Source organism: Bufo gargarizans, chromosome 2, assembly GCF_014858855.1.
Source record: "Bufo gargarizans isolate SCDJY-AF-19 chromosome 2, ASM1485885v1, whole genome shotgun sequence".
Lineage (NCBI taxonomy): Eukaryota > Metazoa > Chordata > Amphibia > Anura > Bufonidae > Bufo > Bufo gargarizans.
In genome coordinates this window covers 28,094,664-28,107,318 of record NC_058081.1, presented here as the reverse complement: position 1 = coordinate 28,107,318, position 12,655 = coordinate 28,094,664, and the positions used below count along the sequence as shown (strand labels likewise).

Here is a 12,655-nt window from a genome sequence, read left to right as displayed (position 1 = left end):
CTCCCAATGAACGAGGTACTGGAGAGAACCGCGGACAACACGAGAATCCACAATCCTAGAGACCTGAAATTCAAGATTACCATCAACCACAATCGGAGGAGGAGGCAAAGACGAGGGTACAATGGGTTGGACATAAGGTTTTAATAAGGACTTATGAAAAACAATATGGATCTTCCAAGTCTGAGGAAGATCAAGACGGTAGGCAACAGGATTGATGACGGACAAGATTTTGTAAGGCCCAATAAACTTAGGACCCAACTTCCAGGAGGGAACCTTCAATTTGATATTCTTAGTAGACAACCACACCAGATCACCAACATTCAGGTCCGGACCAGGCACACGTCTCTTATCCGCCACACGCTTATATCTCTCACTCATGTTCTTTAGATTATCCAGAATCTTTTGCCAAATAGATGACAAAGACGAGGAGAATCTGTCCTCATCAGGTAAACCAGAAGACCCCTCTCCAGAGAATGTCCCAAACTGCGGATGAAACCCATATGCACCAAAAAATGGTGACTTATCAGAGGACTCCTGATGACGGTTATTTAAAGCAAACTCAGCAAGGGACAAAAAAGAACACCAATCCTCCTGATTATCCGCCACAAAACAGCGCAGATATGTCTCCAAATTCTGATTGACGCGCTCTGTCTGACCATTCGACTGTGGGTGGAAAGCAGAAAAGAATAACAACCGAACCCCCAAGCGAGAACAGAAAGCCTTCCAGAATCTGGAAACAAACTGTGTGCCCCTATCAGAGACTATGTCCGAAGGAATACCATGCAATTTTACAATGTGATCAATAAATGCCTGCGCCAGCGTCTTAGCATTGGGCAAGCCAGGAAAAGGAATGAAATACACCATTTTGCTAAAACGGTCCACCACCACCAAAATCACAGTCTTCCCCGAGGAACGAGGCAGGTCTGTAATGAAGTCCATGGACAGAAGTGTCCAAGGACGGGAAGGAATGGGTAACGGAAGGAGAGGACCTGATGGCCGTGAATGAGGGACTTTGGCACGAGCGCAGGTCTCGCAGTCTGCCACAAAACCCTCAACCGACTTACGAAGCGCCGGCCACCAGAATCTCCGAGCGATGAGATCCACTGTGACTCTTGCCCCCGGGTGCCCAGCAAGGACAGTATTGTGGTGCTCCTTAAAGATCTTGTGTCTTAAAGTGAGAGGCACAAACAACCTCCCAGGAGGACAAAGATCAGGAGCCTCTGACTGGGCTACCTGAACCTCTGCCTCCAATTCAGGATAAAGAGCAGAGACCACCACACCTTCAGCCAAAATGGGACCCGGGTCTTCAAAATTCCCACCTCCCGGAAAACAACGTGACAGGGCATCAGCCTTCACATTCTTAACCCCAGGGCGGAACGTGACAACAAAATTAAACCTTGAAAAGAACAAAGACTGACTCCAAGTAGGCCAGATTCTTATGGTCAGTAAACACGGTAATAGGGTGTCTGGCTCCCTCTAGCCAATGGCGCCATTCCTCAAAAGCTAACTTGATGGCCAACAACTCCCTATCTCCCACATCGTAATTTCTCTCTGCGGAGGAGAGTTTCTTCGAGAAAAAGGCACACGGTCGCCATTTGGCAGGAGAGGGACCCTGAGACAAGACCGCACCCACACCCACCTCAGAAGCATCAACCTCAACTACGAAGGGTAGAGAAATATCAGGTTGTACCAAGATGGGAGCGGAAGCAAAACTCTCCTTGATATTAGAAAAGGCCTTATGCGCCTCTACCGACCAGGAGGAAAAATCTACCCCTTTTCTAGTCATATCAGTGAGTGGTTTAACAACAGAGGAATGATTCAAAATAAACTTCCTGTAATAATTGGCAAAACCCAAAAAACGCATCAGCGCCTTCTGATTCTCAGGAAGCTCCCACTCAAGCACAGCGCGGACCTTCTCGGGGTCCATGCGAAAACCAGAAGCGGAGAGAAGAAACCCCAGAAATTGAATTTCTGGAACCGCAAATACACATTTTTCCAGTTTAGCATACAATTTATTCTCCCGAAGGATGAGCAAGACCTGACGTAAGTGTTCCTTATGAGCTTTGAAATCAGGAGAAAAAATCAAAATGTCATCTAGATACACTAATACAAATTTCCCCATTAAATGATAAAAAATGCTGTTCACAAAATGCTGAAAGACGGCTGGAGCATTCATCAAACCAAAAGGCATAACCAAATTCTCAAAATGGCCCTCAGGGGTATTAAAGGCCGTCTTCCATTCGTCTCCTTCTCTGACCCTGACCAGGTTGTATGCCCCTCTTAGATCCAACTTGGAAAAAACTTTAGCCCCAACAATCTGGTTAAACTTGTCCGGGATCAGAGGAAGCGGATAAGGGTCACGAATTGTGATACTGTTCAGCTCCCTGAAATCCAGACATGGTCTTAAAGAACCATCTTTTTTCTTAACAAAGAAAAAAACTGCGGCAACAGGTGACTTTGAGGGTCGTATGTGTCCCTTTCTCAGACTCTCAGAGATATAAGCACGCATAGCGACCCTTTCAGGTTGGGAGAGATTGTATAAACGAGATTTAGGCAGCTTGGCGCCTGGGGTGAGATTAATAGGGCAATCGTACTCCCTGTGAGGGGGCAATTCCTGAACACCACTCTCAGAAAACACATCCAAAAATTCAGAGAGAAAAGATGGTACAGTCTTAGTAGAAACCTCTGAAACAGATGTCGTGAGGTAATTCTCTCTGCAAAAGTCACTCCAACCATTTATTTGCCTCGCTTGCCAATCAATGGTGGGGTTATGTTTAGTGAGCCAGGGTAGCCCCAACACTAGAGGAGTAGGCAACCCGCTTAGGACGAAACATGACACATCCTCAACATGAGTATCACTCACAATCAAACGGATATTGTGAACTATGCCCTTTAACGATTTCTGAGAAAGTGGAACGGAATCAATAGCAAAAAACGGTATATCCTTTCCCAAAGTGCATACCTGGAAACCATGAGTTATAGCAAATTGATTATTAATGAGATTGACAGCTGCTCCACTATCTACAAAAATCTCACCAAAAATGTTCTTGCTCTCTAGCGCCACTCTGGCAGGTAGGACAAAACGGGAACTACAAGCAAACGGAAAACCTTCAATTTCCGCATCAACCTTGCCAATAGTAACAGATGGAACGTCTTTAGAGGATTTTTTTATTTTTGTTTCTTTATTACTCTCAAAAAACTGCCTGAATCTCCTAGAGGGACAAACATTTGCCAAATGATTTATACCTCCACAACAGAAAAAAACCTTCCTATGAGAGCTGAATCTTCTATTGTCAGAGGCAAGCAAACCCAGCTGCATGGGCTCCTGCTCAGAAGGGATTGAGAGCGACTGAGACCCCTGTGCACTGAATGAGACCGCCGCACTGTCCTTGGACTGAGTATGACAAGAAGGAGTGATCTCTCCTCTCTCTCTAAGACGCCTGTCAATACGAACGGCCCGAGACATAGCAGAGTCCAAGGAGCTAGGTCTCTCATGAAAGGCAAATGCATCTTTCAATCCCTCTGAAAGACCATGGCAAAATTGACTTCTGAGTGCAGCATCATTCCACCCAGTATCAGCTGCCCATCTCCGAAATTCTGAACAGTATATCTCTGCGGACTGTTTACCCTGGCATAAAAGACGTAGTCTAGACTCAGCCAGAGCAATACGATCCGGATCATCATATATCTGACCCAGGGCTAAAAAAAAATCATCCACTGAACAGAGGGGCCGTGCCCCCACCGGCAGCGAAAAGGCCCAGGACTGAGCGTTATCCCTGACTGGATCCAAAACTAAGGAACAAAAGGGAGAGCCCTGCAACAGACCTGGCTCTCTCCCTAACTACTCAGCCTATGCAAAAATCTCAATGGTAGATGATCGCATATCCTCGTACCTCGACTGTATAACACCTGAACCCCCCTATAATAGTGAGGGGACATGACCACCGGCTCCCTACACTTGATACGGAGGGAGTCAGGGTCACCTGGGATCCAGCAAACAGGAAAACACAAATGAATGAACAAAACTTATCTGTAGAAGACTCAGTAGTAGCATCCAGCATGCATACACTCCAGGAAGTTGTATAAACCGCAAAGTGATGCAGTATGGGAAGGGATTTAAAGGGATGCAATCAGTGCAACTACATGACAGCTGAGAGAGGCTAACGAGATGAGAAAAGGAAAGCAAAACAAAAGGAACCTCAAGGAGGAGGTTCTGAAGGACGTCTGTCAGAGCTTCTCAGATGTCTGGTGGTGACACTTACTTCTACAACCCTTAGTTGGAATGGCCCTGAATCAGGCCCTGTGCCCTCACCTGTCCTCAACCTGCCTCTGTCTTTTTCTGTTCCCTCACCCAGAAGTATTATATGCTGTGGGCTCAGCTCCACATTTTAGCGAGGACGAGCTACTAGAGGACAGTCAGCAGCTATTGGCCAGCCAAGATGTGGAGTAGACATCCATTCGCTTCCTCCGCTAGGCTGGCAAGTAGTGATGAGGAGTGTGGCGTGGGAGGTGGTGTTGCGATTGGTCAGGCTCCTGACCCACAGACCATTGAGGAGGACATCAGTGACGTGCAGAGAGTACTCGATGATGATGAAGCTGATTGCACTTGGGAGCCAGGTGCAGAAGGGGCTTCACCATCATCAGGAGCCATCAAGTCGATAGTGTGGCCGGGATTCAGCAGGCTGACAGCAGTGGGAGGTCGGTAGCCAAACATGCCTGGTGTAGACCACTGTCTTCGCAGCAGCCTACCTGCCCGGGAAGTAGTGGTGCAGGGGTCCACGGAGGCAGCGGCAGTAGCAGTCAGTCATTGCGTACTGTTGGGGGGGAGAATCACCTACTCGGCGGTGTGGCAGTTTTTTGTTAAGCCGCTGGAGAAGGTGAACGTGGCCATATGTAGTATATGTGGGCAGAAGGTGAAGCGTGGGCAGGGTGCCAATGTTGGCCCACTACGGCCCTGCATCAACATATCCAGCGTAGCCATACAGTGGCCTAGGAGAACCGTGGCTCCGATGTGGTGTCCAGCCTGCCCAGTAGCATGCACTCGGTTTAAGCCAGTTAAGGATCCACCACCTCAGCCGAAGGAAGCTGTCATTCCCATCTACTGCTGGTCCAGATGCTCCTGCTCCTCCTACTCCTCATCAGTCATTCCGTCAGCAATCGATCACCGAAGCAATTGCCAAGAGACAGCATTATGCGTGCACGTTGCTGGTGCTGCAGTCCCTCCCTTTCCAAGTGGTGGACTCTGCACCTTTCAGAGAGCTGATGGCTTGTGCCGAGCCGAGATGGAGAGTCCCAAGCCGTCATTTCTTTGCTGAAAAGGCAGAACCAGCCCTGCACAAATATGTAGAACAGAAGGTGGGCCAGTCCTTGAGCCTGTCGTATCTGCCAAAATGCACGGCAGCGCCGACGTGTGGTTGTCACGACCCTTCGTCATGGTCGTGACTCCTGTAACCGCATGCAGTTGCCTGCGGTCTTGGTGTTGTTGTCAATCACAGGTGAGGGCTATAGTATGTTGCCTCACCTGTGGTTGCCGCTGGCAACATTGTGTATGTGGCAGCAGAGCAGCCTGAGCGGTGCTAGGCAGCTTGCTGCAATAGGCATGCGGTTGCACCTGGCAACCTCTCTTTATAGGTGTGCCTTTTATCTGTTATTGCAGCATATGGTTTACTGGGTTCCCGTGTGATGTCTGTTCTGTGCTGTGTCCTTTGTGTTGGTTGTGGATAGCAGCACTTGCACGTGGGTTCCAGGTTGTGTGTCTGTGGCAGGTAAGTGTGGTACTAGTCTCACTTACCTGTCATTGCCATATGTCTGCTTATGTTCCCCTTTCTATGTAGCTTGGCCAGTGAGACTCCTGTTCCTCCGTGTCTAGAAGGAACGGGTCGTCTTACCCTGCTCCTATTCCAGGGCCACCCTGAGGGCGAGCAGGAATATCAGGTTCCAAAGTATGAGCCCTCCTACCTTCAGGGTTGGCTCATACTGATAGGAGACAGGGTCAGAATTAGGGATGTATTGGAGGTGACCTTCTCCCTTATTCCTGTCCTGGCCATGCTCTGACCACCCATCTGCTGATACCGCACGGCTGAGGGTTTTCCCCATCCTTAGCCGTGACAACTCGTTTCCCTGGGTGAACGGAGTCACACAGGGGGGGAACTGCTCCGTGTCCTTCGTCAATAAATCAAATCCTGGCTTTCTCCCCGACAACTCAAAATCGGAACAATGGTGACCGCCAATGGGAAGAACATTGTGTCGGTGCTGTGTCAAGGAGGGCTGAGCCATGCTCCCTACATGGCACACGTGCTCAATCTGGTTGTCAAGCGGTTCCTGAAGTCTTCCACCCATCTGCAGGACATACTAAAAATGGGCAGGAAACTTTGCATGCACTTCAGCCACTCGTACACCACAAAGCACACCCTCCTTGACCTGCAGCGGCAGAACAGCATCCCCCAACATAGGCTGATATGCAACGTTTCCACCCGTTGGAATTCCACACTCCATATGTTGGACCGACTATACGAACAAAGAAAGGCCAACAATGATTTCTAGATGATGCAAGCGGATAGGAGTACTCCCCTGTGTAACTTTGATGTTAGTCAGTGGCAGCTAATCTGTGACACCTGCCATTTTCTCCGGCCTTTTGAGGATGTCACGCTATTTTTCAGTTGCCAGGACTACGGGATGAACGACGTCATTCCACTTCTTAATGTCCTGGAACAGAGGGTGGTAACAATGGCTGGTCAGGGGACTGGAGATGTGGCACCTAGATCTCACGGCCACATGAGCCACATGGGGGCTGAACTGGCAGAGGAGGAGGAGGTCATTGGAGCACAGGCAATGTGTAGCGAAATAGGTGGTTTTTCTACTCAGTTGGCAGGAGAGGAGGAGCCGGAGCAGCCAGAGGAGCTACAGGGCGATCAGGAAGATGACAGATGACCCAGACACACCATGGCAGTATGCAGTGGAGATGGAGGCAGGGAGTCCCTCCGAGTCACTTGCAAAAATGGCCCGATCCATGCTCATTTGCTTGCGTAGCGACAGCCGAATTATCACCATTCGGCAGAGGGATGACTTCTTGCTCTCCAACTTGTTGGACCCTTGCTACCAGTCCAGAATGGGGGCCTTTTTTTACACCCACTGAGAGGGAGGACAAACTGAACTACTACAGAGACACCCTATGTAGTCAGTTGGCCGCTGCCTATCTGCGCCATCGTCCATCCTCTTGCAGGTCTGACCGTGGGGCCCTCTGCCTGGTCCGTGCAATTTACTCTCACACCCGATATGAGTCACTGGCTTGCAACTGCGATTATATTTATTACAGAGAAAAAATAAATTGACTTTAGTTTTATCTGCAAGGTATTGTGACACCCTGTAACGGTATGAGTGGTGGCCTGGCCAGTGGCCACAGTACAGTCTGTGGGCCAGACACTCACTGGCTTGCAACTGCGATTTATATTTATTACAGAGAAAAAATAAATTGACTTTAGTTTTATCTGCAAGGTATTGTGACACCCTGTATGAATGGTGTGCACACAGTACAGTCTGTGAGCCTGCAGCCTCTCACTGTCTGGCAACTGCTATTATATTTAAAAAATAATAATAAATTCACTTTTTTTATCTGCAAGGTACTGTGACACCCTGTAACGGTATGAGTGGTGGCCTGGCCAATGGCCACAGTACAGTCTGTGGGCCAGACACTCACTGGCTTGCAACTGCGATTTATATTTATTACAGAGAAAAAATAAATTGACTTTAGTTTTATCTGCAAGGTATTGTGACACCCTTTATGAGTGGTGTGCACACAGTACAGTCTGTGGGCCTGCAGCCTCTCACACACGGACAGGCAACTGCAAAATATATATATATATACACTCACCTAAAGAATTATTAGGAACACCTGTTCTATTTCTCATTAATGCGATTATCTAGTCAACCAATAACATGGCAGTTGCTTCAATGCATGTAGGGTTGTGGTCCTGGTCAAGACAATCTCCTGAACTCCAAACTGAATGTCAGAATGGGAAAGAAAGGTGATTTAAGCAATTTTGAGCGTGGCATGGTTGTTGGTGCCAGACGGGCCGGTCTGAGTATTTCACAATCTGCTCAGTTACTGGGATTTTCACGCACAACCATTTCTAGGGTTTACAAAGAATGGTGTGAAAAGGGAAAAACATCCAGTATGCTGCAGTCCTGTGGGCGACAATGCCTTGTTGATGCTAGAGGTCAGAGGAGAATGGGCCGACTGATTCAAGCTGATAGAAGAGCAACGTTGACTGAAATAACCACTCGTTACAACAGAGGTATGCAGCAAAGCATTTGTGAAGCCACAACACGCACAACCTTGAGGCGGATGGGCTACAACAGCAGAAGACCCCACCGGGTACCACTCATCTCCACTACAAATAGAAAAAAGAGGCTACAATTTGCACAAGCTCAACAAAATTGGACTGTTGAAGACTTGAAAAATGTTGCCTGGTCTGATGAGTCTCGATTTCTGTTGAGACATTCAAATGGTAGAGTCTGAATTTGGCCATCCCTCATGACCATCACATACCCATCCTCTGATGGCTACTTCCAGCAGGATAATGCACCATGTCACAAAGCTCGAATCATTTCAAATTGGTTTCTTGAACATGACAATGAGTTCACTGTACTAAAATGGCCCCCACAGTCACCAGATCTCAACCCAATAGAGCATCTTTGGGATGTGGTGAAACAGGAGTTTCGTGCCCTGGATGTGCATCCCTCAAATCTCCATCAACTGCAAGATGCTATCAGCACCTTGTTGAATCAATGCCACGTAGAATTAAGACAGTTCTGAAGGCAAAAGGGGGTCCAACACCGTATTAGTATGGTGTTCCTAATAATTCTTTAGGTGAGTGTGTATATATATATATATATATATATATATATAAAAGCAGATTGATGTACCAGCCCTAAAAAGGGCTTTTTGGGGTGCTGTCAGGAGGCTGTCCTTACAGCAGATGAGTCTGTAGACACAGAACACTGCCCTAGCTATCGATTTCCCTATTAAATCAGCAGCAGCTACACTGTCTCTCCTCTCACTAAGAATGCAGCTTCCGAATGAATCTAAAATGGATGCTGTCGGGGAGGTGGGAGTGTCTGGGAGGCAGGGTCTGCTGCTGATTGCCTGGAATGTGTCTGCTGATGTGAGGTACAGGGTCAAAGTTTGCTCAATGATGATGTATTGGGGGCGGACCGAACATCGCGTTCGCCGCGGCGGGCGAACATATGCGAACAAGCCATGTTCGCCCGCGAATAGTTCGGGACATCACTAGTAGCTTTCTTCACCCACATAGTGAAGAAACTAGTCACCAGCAGCAGGTAGACCTGGAGCAGGACCTGAACCAGCAGGTGGTGGCAATTTGGACAGCACCCTGCCAACTCACATTGAAGATCCGCTGGACTACTGGGTAGCCAAACTGGATTTGTGGCTGCAACCAGCAGAGTTTGCCCTGAAAAAGCTGTCCTGCCCGGCCAGTAGTATGGCAACAGAGCAGGTGTTTAGTGTGGCGGGGGCTATAGTTACACCAAGGAGATCTCGCCTGTCCATCCAAAATGTAGAGAGACTGACCTTTGTCTAGATGAATCAGGCGTGGATCAGACAGGATTTTCAACCACCAATTCCTGATGCATCAGACTAGATCATTCATGGTGCCACACCAACAGTTTGATAAAAGAGACCGGTTTCTTCTTGCTACCTGCCTCAGCTACTACTCTGATGCTGCCACCCGCCTAATGCCACACATCTGATGCCAAGTGCTCCTTCTTTCACCCACCTGCGTCAGTGGGTACTCGGATTGCCACCCACCACCCCACTCTGTCTCCTGATGCAGCTGCTGCTGCCATCTCCACACTATGTCACCTTGCCACTGTGTGGTATCCTGATGATGCTGCTTCTGCTACTGCCATCTCCACACTATGCCACCTTGTCACTCTGTGGTATCTTCCTGCTGCTGCTGCCGCCTTATTCACACTATTTTACCTTGCCACTCTGTGGTATCCTTATGCTGCTGCCATCTCCACACTATGTCACCTTGCCACTCTGTGGTAGCCTGATGCTGCTGCTGCTGCCATCTCCAAACTATGTCACCTTGCCACTCTGTGGTCTCCTGATGCTGCTTCTGCCATCTCCACACTATGTCACCTTGACACTCTGTGGTCTCCGCATGCTGCTGCCTCCTCCTGATGCTGCTGCTGCCACCGCCATCTCCACACTCTGTCATTGGGCCACTCTGTGGTCTCCTCATACTGCTTCCATCTCCAGACTCTGTCATTGTGCCACTCGGTGGCCTCCTCATACTGCTGCCAACTCAAGACTCTGTCATTGTGCCACTTGGTGGTCTCCTCATGCTGCTGCCGCCTCCACAATCTCTCGTCGTCGTGCTACTCTGGCCTCCTCATGCTGCTGACACCTCCACACTTTGCCGTCATGCCACTTTGTGACCTCCTCATGCTGCTGCCACCTCCACAATCTCTCGTCGTCATGCCACTCTGTGGACTCCTCATACTGCTGCCACCTCCACAATTTTTCGTTGTCGTGCTACTCTGTTGCCTCCTCATGCTGCCGCCACCTCCATAATCTTTCGTCATCATGCCAGTCTGTGGTCTCCTCATGCTGCTTTCACCTCACCACTATGTCATAGGTCCACTCTGTGGACTTCTCATGCTGTTCCCACCCTCCCCACTACATAACTGGTCCATTATTTTGGCTTTCGGCCTGGCTGACATCTTCATTTATTTGACCTTTCTTCTGATCTGTCAGAAGGAAGGAAAAATGAGACGCACAATGGATCCTGTCTGTGTAGCAGCTGTAAGGCCTATATGGTCCCATCAGAATTGGCTTATGATTTGGTAGCCAAAAGCAGGAGTGGGTACAAAACACACAAGACATGCAAATATTCCATTCACAGGTCATCTCTGTTTTAGATCCACTCCTGTTCTTTTTTGGCATTAGCAATACTGATGGATTATTGAGCAACTGTTGACCGAGTGACGGTGGATGCTCCACAGACAGGATTCGTTTTTTGTGGGTTATTGTTTTGACGGATCAGAGGAAGGGCAAATTAATCAGTGACGTCAACACAAACTTACTGCTGACACCCTCTCCACTCTGTCTGGGGGGCTCTACTTGTATACGCGTTTAATAGAACAGGTTCTGTAGACATCTATGTAGAATCAGCTGGCGACGGTGTAAAAGGAGTGCGCTTCTTCTTGGCGTTAGCATCGACCTATAAGGCTGAGTTCATACTTGAGTTATTTGGTCAGTTTTGGCCCTGTGACTGCCCAAATAAGTGAGGTGTGCAGTGATTCTAAGAGCGACTCTTGTCATCTGCATGTCATACGGACTCACAGTATTATTTCACTACCAAAGCAGACTCCCTATGCGTGTTACTGCAAGGCGCAGTGTTCTGCACCACTATAAAGGCTCTACTATATTATTATTTTTTAATCAGTGGTAAACCTGACTGATGAATTGGAATGTGCCGGAGGTAGCAGCTAGACCTTTAGATTTTGTGGCAATTTATCATTTGTGTGGCAAAAATTCTGGAAAAAAATATTGTACTCCTCTGACAGTGGCTTATCGCTTATGAAAACAATGGATGGGTCACATTATCTATCGTTGAGTCATTACACCTCGTGTACATAAGATAGTCAATCCCACCACAACTAGCGCATTCTCACCTCCAACATATTAATACAAGGAATGGGGCCCACCTCTATCCAGGGTGAATATAGCAGCACGCAGCCTGCCTCTTTAGTAACATAATTTATCTTTTGTTTTCAGGCCATCATAAGTCAAAAATGTCCTATGGAAACCTACATAGCCCAGCGCAACACCCCAGATCCAGCGATCTACAGTGACCACAGTAGTGATAAAGACATCAGCACTCCCAATAACAGGACTATGAAGATTCCTCACTGAAATATGTCATATGCAGGAGCCTTCAGACCTTGCCCCTATTTTTGAGAACCTTGGACTGCATCAGCCAAAGAGCACCTTACACCCAGACCTTGTTCAGGAATACAAAAATATGGCTGCTTTGGCTAAAATGGCTAAGTCACAATACCACACACAAACTGTGCGTTGATTTTAGAAGAAAGCATTTTTGTAATTGGAGGTATACAGAGGTACGGTAGGGCCTATAATACAGAGGTGCTTCGGAGGTTGAACAGAAACAGAATATATAATCATACCATAGTCAATATCCAACACCATGTGTAATATTAAGAATGATTTTGTTTTTATGTCGTTATTAAAATACTGTCTCACATGTTTCTTGTGGTTATTGGTGAAGTGAATAAAAATTTTCTTTTGCACAGATGTTGAGATATTATGTAATGCCATCTCACTTGTCATCTTGAGTTTCTTATGGTCACTTTCCATTTGCCCATTATACAGGTGCATTTTGGCATCTGTATTAAAGGCACAACACAAGGAACTTCTCTGGGTCAGTTGAACCAAACTTAGATGTGATAGGGTTTGGTGATCCCTAATGTGTGGGTATTGCAGTTATAATACAGATGCAAATATTAGCTTGTATTATGTAATTTGAAAATCCAAATTTAGACTCAAATGATTTCTATGAATTCAGGTTGCAGCTTCCCAATAACTTCAGGTTGTTGTCTAGAAAGAGGT

General features: G+C 47.5%; 1 protein-coding gene across 1 annotated transcript in view; it reads left to right on the top strand.

Moving 5' to 3' along the window:
- Positions 1 to 12,034, top strand: part of LOC122929260 (chromaffin granule amine transporter-like) — a 297,828-nt gene extending 285,794 nt beyond the window's left edge. Inside the window, exon 15 of the mRNA XM_044282777.1 lies at positions 11,804 to 12,034. Within this exon, the coding sequence (XP_044138712.1) occupies positions 11,804 to 11,941 (138 nt within the window). The 3' untranslated portion in view covers positions 11,942 to 12,034. The remainder of the gene's footprint in view (positions 1 to 11,803) is intronic.
- Positions 12,035 to 12,655: the final 621 nt, after the last annotated feature.